Source organism: Chelonia mydas, chromosome 10, assembly GCF_015237465.2.
Source record: "Chelonia mydas isolate rCheMyd1 chromosome 10, rCheMyd1.pri.v2, whole genome shotgun sequence".
Classification (NCBI taxonomy): domain Eukaryota; kingdom Metazoa; phylum Chordata; order Testudines; family Cheloniidae; genus Chelonia; species Chelonia mydas.
The window spans coordinates 17602775-17624765 of NC_051250.2; the positions used below are offsets into that span (position 1 = coordinate 17602775).

A 21991-nucleotide genomic window follows, 5' to 3' on the forward strand; every position below is an offset into this window, starting at 1 on the left:
GTCTGCAGCTTCACTGCAAAACACCTGCATCACCCTAGTTACTAAATGCAGAATTATTATAGGCACTGGATTGCCAAAGTTACAAAATCCAAGTATACCAACCATAATATATTTTTCCTAGAATAAACTAAATTGATGGCCAAACCCTGAGAATACCAGCCAGACATCCATAAATGGCTAATTAAATGGAATTTTATCATGACTCTTCAAAGGCACAAATAGGAATTATTCCACCTCTCAAGATTGTTGTTTCTCTTAAAGCTACACCTGCGGAAATCAAATGATTGTATGATAATCTCAGCTTTTAAGTGTAAAAAGTAAGTTTCTAGCCCTCACAATTGTAGAGGAAAGTTTGAAAACATGAACAGGGTGCCCCCCTACAGACGCAGGAAACAGAAGACAAAAAGAAGCCAAAGTGCATTTTTTAATCACGATTTTAAGTTGTTCTGGTGTTTTCTTTTGGCATGCTTGACTTATGATTTATTGAACATTAGGAGTTGGCTGCAAGATTCCCCTTTGCACCTTTGAACATCCCCCTCTGGACACTTCCTGGAGAGTCTGAGCAGACTCACGCTCTCTCAGTGCTGGTGCGACCAGACCAACCGCCATCAGACAGTGCCAAGTCACTCCCCCAGATTCTGTCAGACTGTGTTTGAGGATTGGCTGACGGATATAGGTGTGACGAGCGCTGGATGGTGATTGGCTGGCGACAGCCAGTGGCTGCTGTTGACTGTCAGACGGCAGAGATCCGTTGGCGGTTGATTGGTGGTTGGAAATCGATTGCCGGATGCTGATTGGCTGGTCGGTAGCAGTGAGGGTGATTGTGTGATCACGGTGTAAAGGCCCTGGCTCGGACCGGCAGCTCGTGAGGGGGGGGGTTTCCCCATCCCCTGTGCCGCCGCTATGCTGGGCACCTTCACGACGCTGCTGGGGGCGCTGCTGGTGCTGAGCCGCAGCCCGGTGCTCTCCTGCCTGCTCACGTGCGGCCTCTACCTGGCGCTGCGGCTCTTCAGCCTGGAGCCCGTCTCCCTGCCGCGGGCCCAGCACATTCTGCAGCCCCGCGGCACCGCCGCCCGCATCGCCCACCGCGGCGGCGGGCACGACGCGCCCGAGAACACGCTGGCGGCCATCAGACAGGTCAGCCACCGGGGACCCCCCCCCCCGCGGGCCCCTGGGACATCCCCCCCGGGGGGACCTCTGGGATGCCCCCCTCGAGCCCCTCCCCCTGCTAGCACACCCCTACCTTCTTCTTACTGAGCCCGCTGCACCCCTCGCTCTACCTGCCCCCAGGAGTGCTCCCCCGCCCCCAGAGGTATTGCTCCGTGGGGACCCCGTCCTTTGGGAGACCCCACCCCTTCCAGGAGTCACCAGGCCCACCCAGCTGACCCTGAGGCCCCTGCCTTAATCTTGGGACAGGACCCCCAGGAGCCCTGTCCCTTTAGGTGGTAGGAGTTACTGTTCTTCACCCCCTGGACCATCTACTTTTCCTCAGCCCTTGGCTTCCCTGCCCCCCTTTCCTCCCATAGTGGTACCTGCCAGGGCCATGGTTCCCAAACTCTTTACTAAAGCCACCCACCAGCTGCGTTTTGCCACCCACCCTTACGTACATACACCCTCTAATCTGGCACTGCAACCCTAATCCCAGCCTGGTGGGGAGGGGAGGCCCTGGGGTGGGGGGGTTGAAGAGTGAAGTGGTGGCAGTTCCTGTCCCAGGGGGCTGGGCCCTGCTCCCCGGCGTGGCGACCTGGCACATGGGGTCACAGCGCCACTCAGGAGGAGCAGGTGGACCAAATTTGGGTGAGTGGCATTGTGGCCTAGTGCCCCTTGTATTTGGCAGAGTAGTCAGCCAAACAGGAGTAGCACTGCCACTCTATGTAGCAGATTGCAATGCCCATAGTGGGGAGTTGGGCCCAGTGTTGCAGGACAGGAGCCCCCGTTATGGGGTGAGTGCATAATGGGCTTATTCTCCAAACTCTTCCCTCACCTTCGTACTGGGTTGGGAGAAGTGTACGTTTGCCTAGGTCCCTGTGACCCATCGAGAACTTTATCGCAACTCACTGGGTCATGACCCACCCTTTGGGAAACACTGTTCTAGGGGTCCTCTCAGCTGGAGGTGCCTCCCAACTTGAAATAGTCAGTGGCGGGGAGAGACAGAAAATTATGGACAATATGACATTAACAGATGCAGGGCCATCCCAGCTGCTGCCAGGATGGTACCGGGGCGGGCTTTCTGCTACTCTACTACTTCCACAAACTCCAATTTTGGGGTCATATTTGGAATAAATAGCTCTACTTCCCCCCTCTGCTTTCAAAGCAGCAGCAAATTAAACTGGACCAAATTCCTGTCAGTTTCACTGCCTCCCTCAGAGGTCTGAATAATAGAAACTGAAAGAGTGGTCTGGTTTCACTTTGCTGTTCTTTGAGAAAGCTATGAGCAGCAGAAATAGCTGTGTGATAAAAACTGTATATTACTTTTTTTGCTTTTAAATCAGTTTGGCATAGTAGCGAACAGAATAATCCAATTTTGTTTTTTCAATTCCAAATAATTCTAACAAAGAGATGCCAACAACTTAAATGGTAATTTTATAAAATGTATTAACCTCTTCGGTAAAGAATACCTTCACTTGTCAAATTATGAAAGGGAGGAAAGTGATGGTGGCGGGCACAGCTGATGTTCCTAAAACTCATGCTTTGGGGGTTCAGCCAGCAACCCCCCAGGGGCTAGGATGGGATTTTTCCCTCCCAGTGTATTCTGGGAGGTTTATCTCCTCCTTCTGAAGCATCAGGGATGGACACAGCTGGAGATTGGACAGTGGGCAGGGTGGGCCAGGGCTCTGACCTGGCACTGAGTATTCTGTCTCTTTCAGATGCGTAGCTGGCTGGTTGTTGCTCAGGTGCCTCAGGTCTAACTGATTCACATATGTGGATTAGGAAGGAATTTTCCACCAGGTCAAATCTGCAGCGACCTTGAGGTGTTTTTGCTTTCGTCTGCAACATGTGGGTCACTTGCTGAGATTATCTGGGTGTACCTCATTTAATCATTTCTGTGCCACTGCAGTGGCCTCAAGCACTGATGCGCCTCAGTCCCTCCTGTCCTCAGCCTGTGGCACAGAATAGTTTAATCTCCTGTGGGTCTCATTTACTTGGTCTCATTTCCATTGCTGGATTTAGTGTGTGGGTGCTGTTGGTGGCCTGTGATATGGTGGTCAGACTAGATGATCTAGTGGTCCCTTCTGGCCTTACACTGTATGACTGACTATATTTTTGTTTTAAAATTTTAATAGCAAAATTTATTTATAGGAATATCTGCAGGGAGTACACATCACCAGAAATCAAATCATAGCAGTAAAATTCCACAACAATCAAAATGTCAACACTTACTGTTTTTCCATTTTTAAAAATCATAAACAAATTGTTGCCAGAAATCAAGCAAAAGATTGCAATTAAAGGTGTGATAAACAAATAAGACTACAAGCAAATGGGAGTGATTAGTGCAAACTAATCAACAAACCATAGGGATTAAGTAGAGCAGCTAAAACCAAACAGAGTCAACAGGGGAATTATTATGTACGTACTTGTGAATCATTGCGTAAATATAGTAACCAACTGTTGCCCAAGACACTCCAGAGCAAACTTGGTACACAACAGAATGAATTTGGAAATTACAGGGTAGATGCTGTTTACTATTCTAACGTCAGTGTTGTTCAGCTACTCAGGCTACACTTCTCCCCAAGGAGATAAAGGGAAGAAAATTCTGGAAATGTCAGTAGTCAAACTCTTCTTGCTAAATATCTCAAAACATCTCTGTGACTGAGCTACCATATCCTGTAAATATAAGCCCAGCACCGTTTAAGTGCTGAAAACAGGAGATCTGTACAAAAGGAATATCTTTCTGGGAATGGGGAAGAAAAGGGATGAGCAAAAGAAGGGAAGATGGACTAGTCAAGAGCAAAAACCATTCATGCTTTCCACCCTCTGTATTGTAAAAATTCAGTTTTAGGATGTCTTGGGCTAGTCATTCTCTAATTCTGTAAGGACTGTCCTAAGATTGGGCAAGTACTATAAAACAAGGAGATAAAACAGGATCATTCTAGATCAAGGGTATTCAAACTTTTCATTGTGTGGACCACCTTCCTACTTAATCATAATCTTGCCTCGTCTCCTTGATGACTGTTGTATAAAAGTTGTATGTGTACAGTTAACATTAAGATCCAGGTAGCTCTCTGATTTTATGAACTTGCAAGTGTACAATAGAAACTGATCCCACTATCTCCCAGTATTGTGGAGAAAGGTACAAATTCCAATCACTTACCCACAGGCAGCTAAAACTTGTAATCTAGTAGTCCATCTTGAAAACAGTGTCCTGATTTTCTAGTTTTGATCTTGTCTCAAATAAATTAAAATAAATTTTTTGCAGATATGATTATCTGAAGTTAGACTCTCACTTTTATTCTCTTGTTTTCATAAAATCAAGTGGGATTTGATTAAATTTGTCTTTGTTTTCATGTAAATCAGAATGCCCCTGTCACCATTATCTTGAAACTGAGATTATGTAATTTATTTCAAATTCAAGTAAAAATTACCAGAGGATATAAAGCTTGTTCACAAAGTTGTTGGGTTTTTTTCCCCCGCCAACGAGGGAGAATGGGAATCTCTTCCATTTTAATTTTACAATAGAAATGTCTAAGATCTCAAATACTGTATTGGATAAAGGGATTAATTCAGTCTATCATCAGAGAAAGAAATATTGTATGAAGTCTATATTTAAAATACCTGGTATTTGATGGACTAGGAATTTTTTTCAGGGGAGAAAAAAAGCCACAGTGAGGGATCCTTTTCCTCTGCTGTTAAGAACAGTTGCCCCATATCATTCCTGCTATGCATGGTAGAAAAGTAAGTTGCCAAATTCTCTTCTATTACATATCTTGGTTACTTGGCCCAAGATAATTGGTTTCCACCTTAACTCAGTCAAATTCCCACAAGCCTGGACTGCTTCCCAATTAAGATCCATTGCCCTGACTAATTTATCCTGATAGGATAAATCTATCTAATTTATTTACTGTGGCTAGGCCATGGGTAACCAGGACATCACCAGCTGGCTGTGGGGTAGAGATAGGGTTGAGTTCCTTCCCTTCATGTGTATTTTGCTCAGCAATTTACCATCTGGAGTATAGGACATATCTTCATATTAGATCTATAAATACAGGCCTCATAAGAATTTAGCTAAGGCCCACTGTGTTTTGTGGGCTGACAAATCTTAGAGAATATAGTAGCCTGGCATCTGTATTAGAATACAAAGTAAGCATTGTAGCACCCACCTTTATATTTAAATAGTTTTTGTCTTTCTTTTTTGTTTTAAAGGCAGCTGAGAATGGAGCCACAGGCGTGGAGCTAGACCTTGAATTCACTGCAGATGGCATTCCCATTCTAATGCATGATGATACAGTAGAAAGAACAACTGATGGGTCTGGGAGTTTACGTGACTTTACATTTGAAGAAATTAGGAAGCTTAATCCATCTGCAAAACATAGACTATGGTAAATGATCAGCAACAGTCTACTAGTACTTCTACTTGTTTCTGAAAATGTTTCTACAGTACCAAAACAACCATCATAAATAAAATTTGACTTTGACCCATCCGTGACTAAAAACCCCTTGAAACTTTCTAACACACACGTGGTGCCTCCTACCCATGTTGGAGGCAGATCAGAATCTGTCTCCTTGCCCCTTCTTGGAGTGGGAACCATGAAGCAGAACTGAATGATTTTAAGGATGAGATTCTCCAACATCTAATGCATAAGCAGTGTTAACCTCAAATTAATCTTGACCAAATGCTTTTTAGGACAGGGTTTGGTCTGAAAAACACTTGATATATAGGGACTATTGCTACTTTTCAAAGCTTGTTGGGGTAGCTATTTCTAAAGTAAATTTTATTGACACATCTCTTGATTAGATTTGTTTATTTAAATGATCATTTGTATCTTTGTATGAATGGTGGGATGACTCATTTTTTCTAAAACATAAGGGTTAAACTGTTGGAAAGGAATTACTTGGAGTTCTAAGAAGGTCTCAGATAAGACCTTTGATCTTGACATAAGGTGCTAATTATCTCCATTCTTGCAATATGTAGGCAAAGAAATATATACACTTGCTGGAATATTTACAAGAATAAGTCTCCTAAAATGTTACTGTGAATGATTTTTTTTTTTTTTGAGGGATCTCCATTAGTTTATACATTTGGTGTTTTTTAATTTAATATACTCTATACCTCGGCACAGTTCAAATGGAATCTTTCCTTTCTCTTTGTTCTTGGAGTTCTCCTGGATTGGGTGCATTCCACTGAACTCTTCATACCTTTCTGTAGGAGAGATTTCCGTGGTGAAAAAGTACCAACTTTGAAAGAAGCCGTTATGGAATGTATGCATTATAACCTCATTATCTACTTCGATGTCAAAGGCCATGCAAATCAGGTATTTTTGCTAAGAGTGCTTCACTCACCATTTCATTGGATTGCTCCCATTGAAGTCCATGGCACTACTCCCTTTAACTTCAGTGAGAGAGGTCTTGGGCCTGTTTTTGCAGAAAGTTAGGTTTGGTTTTATAAAACTGAGACAACTTTTTCATGCTTTATTCTTTCCATTCCATTGAACAAGGACGCTGACAAGCGTAATTAGAATATGGCTCACTGGCATGTTGGGCTCTGGTAATGTCACAAGCATGCACTGAATCTAAGTGAATGAATAACTGTGTCCTCCCTGCCACCTAGTTGTGTGGAAGAAGAGAAATCACGATGGGCTATCCTGCTTGTCTGTAGTAGTTAGCATCATGACATGGGGTACTTTTGGTAGGTAATGGTTGGCTTGTTCATAAACTGTATAGTTTTTCTCTGACATGATATATAGAAAAAAATGTTTTCTTTCAAAACCAAACCACAGTTAATGCTGCAAACGTTTTATAGCAATAGACCTTGTCAGGGGTGTGTATCTCTTAGCACACTTCCTGGCTATTGAAAGCATTCTGCCTGAGGCATGCACAGTATGATAAATACTGTATGTCCTTTTATGCTGCAGTCTATGAATGTTGCATAACAAACAATGTCTATGGACCTTGAGCTGTAGACAAACTTAAATGCTGCTTTCCTCCTTCCCCTTTCTAATTCCAACCCCAGGAAAAACAACAACGCACTTTAGTGCAGTCTTTCTGTATCCTAATGAACTCTTTAAACTACAATGTACCTTCTATGTATTTATCTTTCATTGATAGGCAGTTGATGCCCTAAAACTCCTCTATCTGGAATATCCTCGTTTGTACAACAGTAGCATTGTCTGCTCTTTCATACCAGAGGTCGTCTATAAGGTAAAACTTCCTAAAGGTTTATTTTGTTTTTTTAGTTTTATGTACACCATGTCACAATCACTGTAATATGATGAGTATGTTCTTGTGGAGAAGTGCAACTCCAGAGTACATGGGGATCATTCTTAAGTAATTAAGAACACACTTAAAAGTCGGTGTTGAAATGAGGGGAGGACTGGGGTATTTGATTCTCAATCCTCATATACCCCCACTCACCATTGCCACCTTGTCAGACCCTTCCATACTGATTAGATAAATCTTGAATAACTCCCCCTCCCCTAAGAATTACACTGGTAAAGGTTCATTAGCTTAAAATTGACACTAAGTGATATTGACACTGAGGTGCCAAGGTATCTATTAACAGATTACACCGGTGTCAGATTATTATAGAAGTTTAGTATATATTCAAATAAATTGTCTCCTAATTCCCATTATTTGTCATTCCCTTCCTCCATGTGCATGGTTCCCTTGCTCAGCTGTCTATTTGCCCTCCCTTCTTACCTTACAGAATCATAGGCATTCCTGAATTTTTCTCTATTTTTGTCCTCCTCCTTTGAGTCTTTCCCTTTTGTTCCATATTTTCCTACTTTCCTTGCTTCTTCCTTTGCTATCTCCTCTCTCTTCTTTCCTCCCTCTTATCTTGTTGTCTCAGCTACTTCCCCTTCCCAATCCCTTGTTGCTTTACTGTCCTTCCATCCATTCTTCTACTTCAAGCTCAGTGGTAAAGTGAAATTAACAACACACTTGAAGCAAGATACTAATACTGCTTTGTGTATTGTTAATTTGATTTTACTGCTTGCTCTGCAACAGGATGGGGTGGAGCTGAAATTAAACATGCCTGCACTGATGCATAAGTCCCTGGCTAAGAGACTGGTAACAATGGGGACCTGTGTGAAGTATGAGGGTCAGTTTTTTGTTTTTGTTTTTTTTAATTAAGATTTTTAGTAACTTTCTATTTGTATTAATACCTTATTAAAGTTAAAAAATAGTTAATTCTAACTCATCATTTTCCATTTATGCTGTTTGTTATTTTGCATGCTTCATTAAGCTCGGCTAGTGAAGATAGATTTGTTCACACTCTACCTCCTGCACTAGCAGGATGTTGCAATGTTTGGGATGTAAGCCGTGCAAGGAAATGTCCAGGTCTAAACATTTAAATAGCAGAAAACACTTCTCTTGGGTCTTATAAAACAACATCAGTTTTGGGCTTATGCTACTTAATAGCAGTCAAGAGCCTCAAGTTAAATAGCTGAAACTCAGTTTCCTCTGTTTACTTGTGAGGCCTCAGTTTAGGGTTACAGGATTGCTCTGTAACAGCTGGTGACATCACAAGGTATTACCTGAAACAGGCTCTTTAGTAAGTGTACGGGAAACTGCATTAATGTAAATGCACTGGCAAATTTGAACTATTAAACCGCTTTCCATTAATGATTGGGACATTAAGATAAAATTCTTTATTAAGGCTATGCATTTCATCTGTGTGTATAATAAAATAAATAAATGATAGAACACAGACCAGTTATAATTATGTGGCAATCTGTAGGTCCTAGTTATTACAAAAGTTGAAGACACTAGGTTTCAGAAACTGCTCTTTGAAACTCTGTATTTGGTAGTGTTAAATTGGCATTTGCTGAAGTGCTTTTCAATACAGTTCAGTCTGTTTAATTTAAACACAGCTTAGTCAGTGAGAACATACTGGGTCAAACAACCTTTAGAGAATTTACAAACTGGTCTAGATGAATCACAGAATATCAGGGTTGGAAGGGACCTCAGGAGGTCATCTAGTCCAGCCCCCTGCTCAAAGCAGGACCAATCCCCAACTAAACTGTGTATCCTCCTAAACAGCATGCTAAGCTGTATTTATACAGAGACTAAAGGTGTACACTTGTCAGTATCTGCATGTCAACCATTAACTTCTAGCAAGTCAAAGTTTGAGACTAAGGACCCTACCTTACCTTCCTTGCACACAGATAACTCCCATTGACTTAAACTGGAGTCTTGTGTGCACAAGCAATGTAGGATTCAAGCCTTAACATAAGTGTCACTTATTCAATAAAGGGATTACCAAGGGAAACAATACAAGCAGTTACAATAAATAGTTTCAAAACCAGGTTAAACAACATCTTGGAGGAAAAAGAACTCTGCTAGAACTGCAAATTCACAAACTAGTGCTTCTCATCCCTTCATCTTCAAATGTTCCTGTTTGCAAATCCGTCTAATGTAGAGTGTAGCCCTGGCAATTTGGCATCATCTGCTAAGTACAACTTTCTCACCTTGGTCTTCCAGATGAGGCAATCTGATAGGAATGTTGTTACAGCGTTAACACACAGGCCCTGGAGCCTTAGTCATTTTGGAGATGGGAAGCCTCGTTTTGATTGCTTTTGGAAGCATTATGGATATATGATGATGGACATCATTCTGGACTGGAGCTTGCACAACTTCTTGTGGTACCTGTGTGGGGTTTCAGCTTTCCTCATGCAGAAAAATTACATTTCACAGTAAGTGTTGAAACATACATTTTCAGGAGGAGCTAACGTATCCAGAGGTAATCATGTAATAAAATAGGGAGGAAGAGGTAAGGTGAGACCATGATTTGGAAGAGTCTGATGTACACGAACACCAGAATCTCTAGTGAGTGTGCTGTGTGCTGTTTTAAACAGGTCTCCTCTTCAATAATATATGCAATTTATTTTTTCATATTTATAATCTTTGTCCTCCCCATTCATATTTTTACCCCCAGTGCTACACCTTAAGTTAAAATAAAAGAGGGAAATTTGTTGCTGTTGCCTGTTTGTAAAGGTATATTGTAGAAAGGTGGAATGTGGTCACTGCAGAGCAGGTAGTCAATAGGCAGACCGTAGGCCAAATCCAGACTTCCAGATGTTTTTGAACAGACAAAGAAGTCTTAAGTACTTATTATCATTATTACTGTTTTTTCTGGCATCTGGACCTTGAGTATACTTGAACCTAGAAATGTGGACCTTTACAAAAAAAATAATTGACTATCCCTGCTGTGGAGAATGTATATTGTATAGGAAAGCTATTTGTTTTAGCCTGTGTTCATGGTAGTCTTGGTGTTCTCCTAACAGCATCTTTGTTCTTTACAGAGAGTATGTGAGGCAGTGGTCTTCACGAGGCGTTCAAGTGGTTGGCTGGACAGTGAACACATTTACAGAAAAAATGTACTATGAGACCATCCTTGAGACCAGCTACATCACAGACAGCTTGGTAGAGGACTGTGATCCTCACTATTAGACTTATGCTGTATGGGACTCTTAAATATGCCATCCTGGTTCAGGCAGATCAGAGTTCAGCACCAGAGGGCTCCAAAAATGCAGATGAAGCTGCTTAAGTAGGTTGGGTTTTTTGCTTGTACTGTATGATTGGATCTTTAATCACAGCAAACCCTTCTGTCACACTACTAGACAGAGGCTGAGTCACAATCAGCATTAGTGCTGGGGAGAAATGTTGCGTGCCTCTCCTATCAGTTTTGATCAAATGATTTGGTAACCAGTAGTACAGGCAGGTGGCTTATAAGTCATCTGATCAAACTGTTTCTTTACTTGATTTAACCCTTGATTTTAAGTCGTCAGCAGCTTTTGAAGGCCTAATTTTAAACTGTAAATTAAACAATCTGCTCCTCAAATAAGTAATAGTGGGGGGTACCTCTACCGCAATCTTAAGAGCAGATGGTAGGTGTATTCCCATACCATAACTTTGAATACAATATGGACAGTTAATGTAGAAGTGAAGTATATTCACTCTCTAACAGGCTGGAAAGGATGGATATTCTGTACTCTTACAGTATGGAGAGACTATAGGTGTCTCTGTTCTGGGCAAATACTGCACTAAAACCTTGTGGGTAAACTTGAGTATCTCCTTTTACTTCAGTCTTAAACTTGACCTTAAAAAGGGGTGGGGGAGGTTAGAAAGGTTCTTCCTCCTGATGATGCTATAGCTGAATCATTATTCCTAAACAGAGGCTGTGGAGCTGCTGTTAGCCATAGGCTAAGCAGTAGCCAAAACACTTCTTTTGTTTTGTTGTTGCTGCTAAATTGTTTACACAGATAAAGGGATAGAAGGGCTTTGTGACAGGGTTCCCACACCACTCATGGCACAGCCTCCTGGCCACCAGGGGGAGTAGCTCTGCCAGGTGCTGTACCTTCCTCCGCACTCGCTCTATCCATCTTCTCTCAGCCTGCAGCATCTTCTGGTTTGTGGCTTGGCCCTCCGGCCAGGTCACTCAGTTCCTTCCTTTCCAGGGAAATCACAATCCTTCTAGACCAGCTGTCTGATGTCTCCAATGCTCTGTGTCACTACCCAGTGGCTGGTAGGGGAACCCAGGCCCACCCTCTACACTGGGTTCCAGCCCAGGGACCCTATAACGTGCAGCCAAGGCCTGTACTGTGCTAGCCCTTGTTGCTGTTTTCCTAGGCTTCTTCCTACAACCTTCCTCCTCACAGGAATACTGCAGACTACCTACCTGTAGCCCCTTCTACTCTCAGCTCCTGGACTTTATAGAGGCCCCTCCTGTTCCTGCCCAGCTGGGCCTGGTTTAATGAACCCCTGCTCCCTAGCTCCTCCTGCAGATGCAGCCTGGGGAGTTAATTGGCCTGCCTGGTCATCTTAACCCCTTCCAGTCCTGTGGGGGGTGGACATCCCATCACATACTCTGTTCCTCCAGCCTACAACCCATAGGGCTGTGCTGGCCTCCTGCCCGGCATTTCCCTGAGCTGTGTCATCCCTCTCTTGTTCAGTCTCCTCCACCAGAAGACACAAATTATGCTGGTCGTCTGGGGCATTCCTAAACTTTTCCTTTTGGAACTCCAGATCTTCTTCAGCTATTCACAGGGCTTGCTCTGCTACTGCTAGCTTCCCATATAGCTCCTTCACTTGCCCCCACGGGCTCCCTCAGGCTTTGAGTTCCCACCATAATCTGCTCTGCTTCAGTGTTTGTTCCTATGTGTGTGGGCCCTCTCCACCCCAGTCATCTGTTATCCTCCTTACTACCTCCTCTTGGGTGTGTGGGATGACCACCTGCCGGGTCCATAGTGATTGCCGCTGTCTCTATCCTGACAGTCTCTGGCATGCTTTGGTCACTGGACACCCCCTCTTTATTATCTATTTCACTGGAGTCCCTGAAATACCCCTTTGCTATCCCGCCCTTTCTTAAGAGGGCAGTGCCCCCTTATATGGCCAACCTCACAACACCCAAAGCAAACTCTTTGCCTTGTGTTAGCAGTAGTCTTCCAATTGGCCTTCTTTTGTCCAGCCCCTTCTCCTGGGCTAATCTTCACCTCATAGCTCATATGTGGGCATCCCTTCTTACTCCTGGGGGGATTCTGTGCTAAAATATTCAAATTCTGCAGCAAAAAATTCTGCATACTTTGTCAAAATAATGCAATAAAATCACACCAGTTTCAATTGTTTTGATGATTTTATTTCAACTACAATACAGAAAAATCACAATACTATTCAGCATTTCCTAAACACATGAAAGTTAAGTTACAAACACTTGGTAACTAATACCCTGCATTCCAGTTATAATCCTAGATTTTCATTTAAATTACATTACAGAACACCAAACAGGAAAAAAAGAAGGAAAGAAAAGAAAAGTAGAATGTCATTTTAAATTGCTCAGACTTTCACACATGAAAATCATACAGTTTTGCTAATCATCGTCCTGGACCTAGCTGGGTACTTTGGGAAGGGGCTTGGTTCTGATTGTCCTGACATTTTATTGACTGTTTGGTAAATGTTTTATTTGCCCTCAGTCTTTTTTTTTTTTTCTTCTTTCTTTTCTTTTTTTTTTTAAATGGGTAAGTAACATAAATCCTGAGCTGTAACCTAACTCTATTGTGCCACTTTGGCACAGGAAAAAAGCGAGCACATAGATCTTCCTAGCTGCGGATTCCCTTACTGTCAGTTATAATAAGGCTCCTTTACATCACTCTGGCAATGTAGGGGCCTTAAAACTTTCACAGGTTTTATGCTCCTGGGGGAATTGACTGAGAATGGGAACAGTTAACTAATAATAGCGACATTAACATTGTCAGGCTGCTACATTTCTGCCTCAGAGAATGAGATCAATTAACCATCAACAGCAACTTTAACAGTGTTACTAACTACACAGTCAGGCTGCTAGTGCCTCAGAGAATGAATCAATTCACTGAGGCAGGGCTGCTACGTTTGTGCCCCTAGCCTACCTCCTGCAGAATAAAAAGCCCTACCCTTCCATGCCAGTGAGCTGCAGTAGCAAGGGAGAGGGACAGTCTCTCTCAGTGGCACGCACGTATGCCCAGCCTCCCTCCCTCCCACCCGCCATGGTGATCATGCATGCCTAGCCTCCTCTTCCCCCCTCCCCCCAAGGCTGCTCCAGGCACGCTGGAACAGATACGCTACTGGGGAAGAGGCATGTGTTCCCCAGCAGATTTTTTTTTTTTTTTTTTTTTTCATTTTTCTGCACAGGGGGCACAGAAAAATGCAGGCCATATGAATTGTGTGCCCCCACAGGGGCGCAGAATCCCCCCAGAAGTACCTTCTGTCGCCAAGCAAAACATGTCCCTCCTTTTCCTGTCCCCACAGGTAGGACTCTTTGGGGCTTTGTTTTCCTGCCTTCTGGGTGAGGCTTCTTGTCCCCGTAGAGGTAGGGGCATTTCCTTTTTAGGCATATGTAGGCATAAGACTGCTTTGGCTAGCCTCTGGCCTCCTTGCCCTGGCACCTCCCTTCCAATCTCGTTCCCTGCAGCCTCTACTAATTTCTTAAATAAATACAGGTGCTGTTCAGCCAGCCATGTCAAATAGTCTTGCAGATACCCATGTGCCTCCCACTGCCTCTGTTGGTTCTCCTCCAGCACTTGCCTCAGCTGGATCTGTTCCTGCTTTTTGTCAGTCCTCTTCTGCAGGGATACCGACTCTAGAGTCCAGCCTGGGAGGTTACAAGTGCTCTCTGCAAAAAAGGCTTCTGCGTACTGTGGCTCCATTGTCCCCTCTTTCTGTTATGGCTCTCTGCGCACGCTTGTATGGGTGTGAACACCTTATGCATTCCTTTACAGTCTGCTCAGGTCTCTCAACCTCCCCTGGTATCTGGGTCAATTGCTGCACAGTCTTTCACAGAGGGCCTTGTATTGGGGTGACTCTTTGCCTGGCCAGTTGTGATTGGGTTCCTTCACCGCTCGTGGTCATCCTGGGGATTAGTTCTGTCAGGTGCTGTGCCCTCCTCAGTGCTCTTTCTACCTGTCGTCTTTCAGTCTGTAGCCTCTCTCGCTCTCAGAGTGGCAGTTTCTGGTTTGAGGCTTGGCTCTTCAGCCAGCTCTCTGAGTTCCTCCCATTCTGGGGAAATCGCAGTCCTTCTGGACCAGCTGTCCAGCTGACATCTCCAATGCCCTGTGGCTGGTAGGGGAACCCAGGCCCGCCCTCTACACTGGGTTCCAGCCTAGGGACTCTATAACATGCAGCCAGGGTGTGTATTGTCCTAGCCCTTGCTGCTGTTTCCCTGGGCTTCTTCCTACTTATCTGGGTTCGCACTTCTGTAAAAATCAAGGTGGTTTAGACTTGCAATAAACAAGTCAGACAGTTCAGGGCTAGTTTATAGTATGGCAGGTATGCATCATGTATTATGAGTAGCATCCATGAGAGTAGGTTTGATACTTTTCCTAATGTTGTTCTTGTTATGAGTACCACTAAATGATCAAACTGGAGTAGCTGCACCCTGGGTGGAACCTGTAGCTCGAGGAGAGAATTCATGAATGGCACATCCCTGCAAGGACACATGTGTGGGGAGGGGATAGAACTACTGTAAAATAAGGGTGCCCAAGTATCAATTTTATACCTTACCTCCAGGACAAAATGTCACTTCCATGTCATTTAAAAGCAGAGAGACTTATAACCATACTTAAAACCAGTTGTTTACCTGCTGTTGTTGGCGACCACTGAGATGTAGCCGAATGGGCTAACTTTTAACCAATAGATGTGTAACTATGTACTTTCAGATTAAAAAGGGTAATCGCATACTTGAGCATGCAGGCTAGCCTCTTGCATTAGAACTCCACCTTCCCCTGTCCCATGCCCCCTGTCAGCACAGATACGGCATTGCACAAGTGGCTAGTCACTTTCTTGAGACTCAGGTGGTGGGAATTGAGTAGCATTCCCTGTCAAAGCTAGGATAACAGACTGAGAGGATCAACTTTCCAATTCACTCTATTTTGTATTTAAATGATGCCTGATACTCATATGCTACATGTCACTGTTGGGTGAAATCACTTTCTTCATAGGCTATAGCATATCTCATATGACCAATCAGGGATTAAAATCTACCTCAATAGATTAGGTAAAGTCAGTGTTTTGTGCCCAATAACTAATTGTGTATACAGTTCTATAGCACCACTTGACTCAGATGAAAGCTGCATGTAATGTAGGAACTAAAAGTTGATTAAAGAAAGGGTAGGCACTCATGTGCGTATTACAGCAGCAGTGACTAATTGTGTACTGCATCTGTGGTAGGACAATAGATGTAAAACAAGTCCCTGCTGAGGAACTTCTATGAACTGACAAAGGTTGCTTATTTTCAAGAGTTACTCTTTCTCAGCCTTACCAGCCTGTCTTCAACCTAGTCCTTGGTTCAAGCCAGCCATTGCACAGTGAATCAAAGGCTGAACTTGTAAGACATCTCCCGGAGAGTGGCATGGTTGGTAACAGTAGAAACACGTATGTGCTGAATCCACTTTTAATAAAATATTCTCTTCAAGTGACAGTTTGTTCTCTTGTGTCTTTCATTCAGAGGTCTGTAGAAAACTTAACTAATGTTAAGCAGAAAGCTTCCTTTCCCCTATCCAAGTTACTAACACGTAGCTACTTCTGCATAGATTCTGCTGTAACACTTGCCTCCTCATTAACTACTCCTAGACTGAGACTAAAGAATCTGTACTAATCTTATTGTAAGGTGAGTTGGTATGAGCTATTTTGTCTGGTAGCTGTCCTTACACTACTTTCTAATTAGAAGTCATTGAGCTGAATGCCATTAAGTGGAAAAAGACTAGTATTCTTTTCTTCTGCCATTATAAACAATGATCTTCCAAATATAGCTTGCTCCACTTAAGGTTGTCTGATGCTTTCCTCCTGAAGAAATACTTTGAAACGCTGCCTATGGCACTATACCATTACTGTAGTGGACAAGATGTTGATTCTTACAGAAGCTATACCTCAGGTAAGAAGTTAATGACAGCAGATAATTTGTATGACAGTCTTTTAACACAGCAGTACCCTGGCAGAGTGGAGTTAAGCATCTTTTTGTAAGTGGACCGGTGCCCATATGAGCAAGATGTACACTGGAATGAAAATAGTTTTCCCTTAAAGCTTCTTAAACTTTGATCAAGTAAAGCACACGTAGGTTTGCTACTGTGAAGTTATCTTAAATGGGGCAAGGTTTGCTACTGTGAAGTTATCTTAAATGGGGCAAGGTTTGCTACTGTGAAGTTATCTTAAATGGGGCAATTTTGTAATGTTAATGGTGGAGAAAAAAAGCATCTTTCCTAGCGGGCATTAAGGTCATATACTTGAATAAATTTGGCAGTTGTGTCACAAGCTGCTGTTTTTGTGTTGGTTCTGGAAGGAGACATGTTACTCCTCACTTTAGAACTAGCTGCAGACCTTAGCTCAGGATTTTTATCTTTCAGTTTTATTTTAATTATAAAAAACATCTTAGTCCGTTGGGGTGGAGCAGATATGAGAATTGCAATGTGTTCTAGAAAACTCTCTTTTCTGGAATGTTCACTTAAGTTGGGGCTGAATGCATTTTGCAAATTAACAGTTGTAGACTTTGCCACTGCAAAACAAAGCCTAGACTTAAATATGTATGCATCAGGCCCCAGCACTAGGTGTACACTAGCAACACAATACTTCAGTCTTCCATTGTGTAAAGCCTGTCCTCTTCCTACACCTTCAGCTGTTGCATCTCTCCAGCGCTAGCTTAGACTGTAAGCTCCTTGAGGCACGTCTGGATTTTTTCCTGAAGCCTCAAGCACACTCGTGCTATTGTATTAGGTAGGAAACAAATATAAAGAAAAAGCAAAAAATATAACCCAGGGAAATGAGTTGGGCAGGGGAGGAGATGTGAGATGACAACAACAGAAGAACTAAATCAATTCCCAGAGAAACAGTTACAACAGTAACCCCACTGAAGGGTAATTCTTAAATTAGGAAAGCAGTTGGAAAAACTAGATGACAAAGGTAGACATTTAAAAGTATCTAAGATATGAGAACCAAATTAAGATGGACAGCATAGCCAGGCTCGGGCTCTGCAGGTGGCACAGACTGCTGCAACAAAAGAAGCAGTGCAACATGCAGCCCAAAATCACCTGGATAAAATCCCCAACAAATATTTCCAATGCATGCTGGAATAGCGAGGTGCTATTGACTCTTTGTTTACAATTTGCGCTTGTAGCTTAACATGTACCAGGTGGTAGCTGGAATTGCCACAAATATGAAGAAAAAGGATTTCTGGGGCAGCTGGTGTAAGTGGTAAAATCTGCAGCTGTGAAGTCATAACACACAAAAACCCACAACTCGGCTGACAAGATTTGAGTTTATCGCATTATAGCCATTCCAAAATGACACTTTAACCTCTGTCAAAAAAGGCTCAAAAGATGAGTAATCTGAATTGTGAAGAGAGAGAGACTGAGAGCAATAGGGTTCACACAAACAGTTTTATAGTCACCATTCTGGGTCACAATTTACTGTAACATAGTTTTAAATAGGTTAGAATCCTTTTTATTTTATAAATACTTCATTTCTGTTTTTAAAAAATACAGCTAAGAACAGCCAGATCAAAGCAAGTCAAGTATAAGAATACCATCGAGGGTTGCAGAATTGTAATTTACATTTGTCATTAGGCACACATTACATTGATACAATAAAAAATTCCTCCCTAACCTGATGAATGGTGGTCATTTGCTATATTTCAGCAAAAGATTTCATAGCAGAAGCTAGAGAGGTCTCCTATCATCAAGATTTCATTTTTTAAAAACAAAACAGTATAGTTCATTTACTATGAAATTGTAAAATTTAAACTGCAATCGACAAAGTGCATTTTCTGTTGTGTTTTTGCTTTAATTTTTTCCCTTAGCGTCTTATTTGAAAAAGTCAGTCATTTCCAATGGGTTTCCAGCCATTAGTGCAAAACAGTAACGTTCTGGTAGAAGTACTTCTAGCAATTCGTATTTATAATTGCTTTGTACAGTTCATGGTCTAAAGTCCTTGTCGTCATCGTCCTGCATTTCCCATTCAGCCTGTTGTCTGGCTCTCAGAGCCAGTGCAAGGGTCTCAGAAATCGCCGGTTGGTGTCCTTCTGAGTCTGCTTTTAGCAAAGGAAGTAAGATTGATTTGGTGAGTGCACATATAACAATGTTAGCCCTCCATTTGTCAGGAAGTGCCTATGCTGTTAAATTAAACCATCTCTCAAGTACAAGGAAGATACATGTGTGTGCAAGCCAGATCAAGCTCATATGTGAGATTCCATGCCTGCCTTGCTTCTGGCTGTGTGAAGGTTTCTAGGCCACCATACACACTTAATAACCCTCTTTGAAACGAATGCAAAGTGAAGTACATCCCTTACTGTGATACAGTATTCCCTCCAGACCTACTCCCCTAAGAGGACATGGAGTTTCATTCGTTTCAAGGAATTCACTTTTCAGGTACAGATAAGTCTTCTGCCACATTTCAAAAGTAGCCACTGATTTTGGATGCCCCATCATATTCTATGACGCAGGTTGGGCCTGATTTTCAGAGGCACTAAGCTCACACAGCTCCCGTTGAATCAAGTAGAGCTAAGGGTGTACCGACGTGGAGCCCAAGACGTAGAGTTGAGCACTCAGAAACTGAGGCATGAAAACCCAATGTCCGCTTCTGAAGATGTTGGCTTTAATGGCCTATTCTGATTATTTGTTCCTGCCCTTCATCGGAGGAAGACCGAACTCTGCAGCCATTTTGGTACTTTAACCTACTGCATTTCAAAATTTTACTGAGCTGAACTTCTTCGAGTTGTTTTCTCTGTGTTGAGAGTTATTACTTACCAGAAAAGACTGGCCTTTCTCCTGGTATCCCAGCAGAGAAGGACTGAAAACAAAATTCACAGTAAAATCAGAATATTTACTTCCATGTGTTCCCATCAATATGCCTGTTACCTTTATGTTTAAAAGCAAACTTTGATCACTTAAACAAACGTATCCTTTGCTTCTGCCAACCTTATGTGGCTTTGTGAAGAACTAGTTGGGTTTTGTTCTGAAAGCTTTTCTTGGTACATTTTTATATTAAAAATAGTTTTTGAGGTGGGTGGATAGTGGTGTCTGCAAACTGCGGAGGTCCTATTATCATCACAACATCCAAATGAAAACTACTATCTTCCATACAAGTACCCTTCTTGGCTGGCTTATCATACCTCAGCATAGAAGTCTCTTCCATTTCTCCCAAATGGCCTTTCTAGGGAGGCTGTCATTTGCAGAGCAGCTTGTCTAGATGGCTGGTACAAAGATGAACTCCTCTGGAAGAGAGCATGTCAGATTACTATCAGAGGCTCGTTCACCTGCACATCTACCAATGTGATATATGCCAACATGTGCCAGCAATGCCCCTCTGCCATGTACATTAGTCAAACTGGACAGTCTCTACATAAAAGAATAAATGGACACAAATCAGACGTCAAGAATTATAACATTCAAAAACCAGTCGGAGAACACTTCAATCTCTTTGGTCACTCGATTACAGACCTAAAAGTGGCAATTCTTCAACAAAAATCTTCAAAAACAGACTCCAAAGAGAGACTGCTAAATTGGAATTAATTTGCAAACTGGATACAATTAACTTAGGCTTGAATAAAGACTGGGAGTGGATGGATCATTACACAAGTAAAACTATTTCCCCATGTTTCAGAGTAGCAGCCGTGTTAGTCTGTATTCACAAAAAGAAAAGGAGTACTTGTGGCACCTTAGAGACTAACAAATTTATTTGAGCATAAGCTTTCGTGAGCTGCAGCTCACTTCATCGGATGCATTCAGTGGAAACACCCATTTGTTTCATGTTCTCTATGTATATAAATCTCCCCACGGTATTTTCCACTGAATGCATCCGATGAAGTGAGCTGCAGCTCACGAAAACTTATGCTCAAATAAATTTGTTAGTCTCTAAGGTGCCACAAGTACTCCTTTTCTATTTCCCCATGTTTATTCCCTCCCCCCACACCCCCACTATTCCTCAGACGTTCTTGTCAACTGCTGGAAATAGCCCACCTTGATTATCACTACAAAAGGTTCCCCCTGCTCTGCGGCTGGTAATAGCTCACCTTAAGTGATCGCTGTCATTACAGTTTCAGAGTAGCAGCTGTGTTAGTCTGTATTCGCAAAAAGAAAAGGAGTACTTGTGGCACCTTAGAGACTAACCAATTTATTTGAGCATAAGCTTTTGTGAGCTACAGCTCACTTCATCGGATGCATTCAGTGGAAAATACAGTGGGGAGATTTATATACATAGAGAACATGAAACAGTGGGTGTTTCCACTGAATGCATCCGATGAAGTGAGCTGTAGCTCACGAAAGCTTATGCTCAGATAAATTGGTTAGTCTCTAAGGTGCCACAAGTACTCCTTTTCTTTTTGCGAATACAGACTAACATGGCTGCTACTCTGATGCCTACGACTGTAGCTGTTCTGTGGATACTGTTCCTCCCAAGCCCCCGGTAGGTAAAATGTGCCTATTTCTCAGCACTCTGTTCCCCCCAGCTCCACCTGCGGTGTGTTTTGGCACCTACATTTGAAAGGGGACTAGCTAGGTCACAGGAAAATGCATACTTGGAAGCTATTAAAATTTTCCTAGGTGTTAGGGAGGGCTATTTGCTCACATCGTCACTCCAGGACTGCTCATGTTGGCAGATGCCCTGTCACCAGCCAGTGCTCGTTCACTGTAATTGCTCACTTAACTCTAAAGTGCACACATTTCTCTCAGAGAGCATTAACTCACAGCCAGTCATCATAAGATGATGAACCTTGCTAGATTTCTACATGTCCTGGGTTCAGCTTGGCTGGAAATACTAGGAGAACTAGCATCAGAGATGTGATTTTTTTTTTTAATTTTTTTTTTTTAAAGACATCATCTTCCAAGTCTCCAAAAAGGTTCAATTTGACTTTGGTGTCTTGTTTTCATCCAAAGAGGTTCATCCAACTCCTAGGTTGCCCTATGCATCCCTCTTGGCGGAGAACGGGTCATATGACAGTGTTTTTATGTTATTGCCCTCAGAGCTGATCAATTCTAGATGCCTTTAAAAAAAAAACAAAAAACATAGCAGGAAGAGCATGATACAGCCTACAAGAGAAAAGCGGCTCTGGGGGAGTAGAAGGTGGGGTGCCCTGTCTGTATAATATATGAATAATAAAGAACGCACATGTACCTCTATCAGGGACAGGGTTGTCCAGCTCAGGCAGAGGTACATGTTTTCAGAAGGTCTAAAAAAAAAAATCTTGGTGGATTCAATCCCTGATTAGCCCTAATCTACCCATGAAGGTAGGATGCTGAAAGCAGAGGGAAGCCCCAACACAGAGTTCAATCCTACCCCAAAGTAATCAGTAGAATTTTCACTATTAGACTTTAATAGA

The 21991-nt window shown here is 42.6% G+C and overlaps 2 protein-coding genes across 14 annotated transcripts in view; one reads left to right on the top strand and one right to left on the bottom strand.

Annotated features, from left to right (window-relative positions):
- Positions 1–766: 766 nt before the first annotated feature.
- GDE1 (glycerophosphodiester phosphodiesterase 1) lies at positions 767–16105 on the top strand. 2 transcript variants are annotated; one of them, XM_037911239.2, is made up of 6 exons: positions 767–1137; positions 5362–5537; positions 6365–6470; positions 7264–7356; positions 9640–9851; positions 10461–16105. In XM_037911239.2, the coding sequence occupies exons 1-6, from the start codon at positions 904–906 to the stop codon at positions 10606–10608; spliced, it is 969 nt and encodes a 322-aa protein (XP_037767167.1). In that variant the 5' UTR covers positions 767–903; the 3' UTR covers positions 10609–16105. The 2 variants fall into 2 exon arrangements, with proteins under 2 accessions (XP_037767167.1, XP_037767168.1); XM_037911240.2 differs by lacking the exon at positions 767–1137 and adding an exon at positions 4807–4893.
- A 1932-nt stretch (positions 16106–18037) lies between these two features.
- The window catches only part of TMC5 (transmembrane channel like 5), a 55645-nt gene continuing 51691 nt past the window's right edge, over positions 18038–21991 (bottom strand). For 7 of the 12 annotated variants that reach the window (XM_043524522.1, XM_043524519.1, XM_043524523.1 and 4 more), the window contains 3 exons: positions 19787–19888; positions 19422–19464; positions 18038–18706 (listed from right to left, as the gene is read on the bottom strand). In XM_043524522.1, coding sequence (XP_043380457.1) covers positions 18591–18706; positions 19422–19464; positions 19787–19888 — 261 coding nt within the window. In that variant the 3' untranslated portion in view covers positions 18038–18590. Of the gene's footprint in view, positions 18707–19421; positions 19465–19786; positions 20013–21991 lie in introns of all 12 variants that reach the window. The other 5 variants (XM_043524526.1, XM_043524525.1, XM_043524524.1 and 2 more) reach the window with 2 other exon arrangements.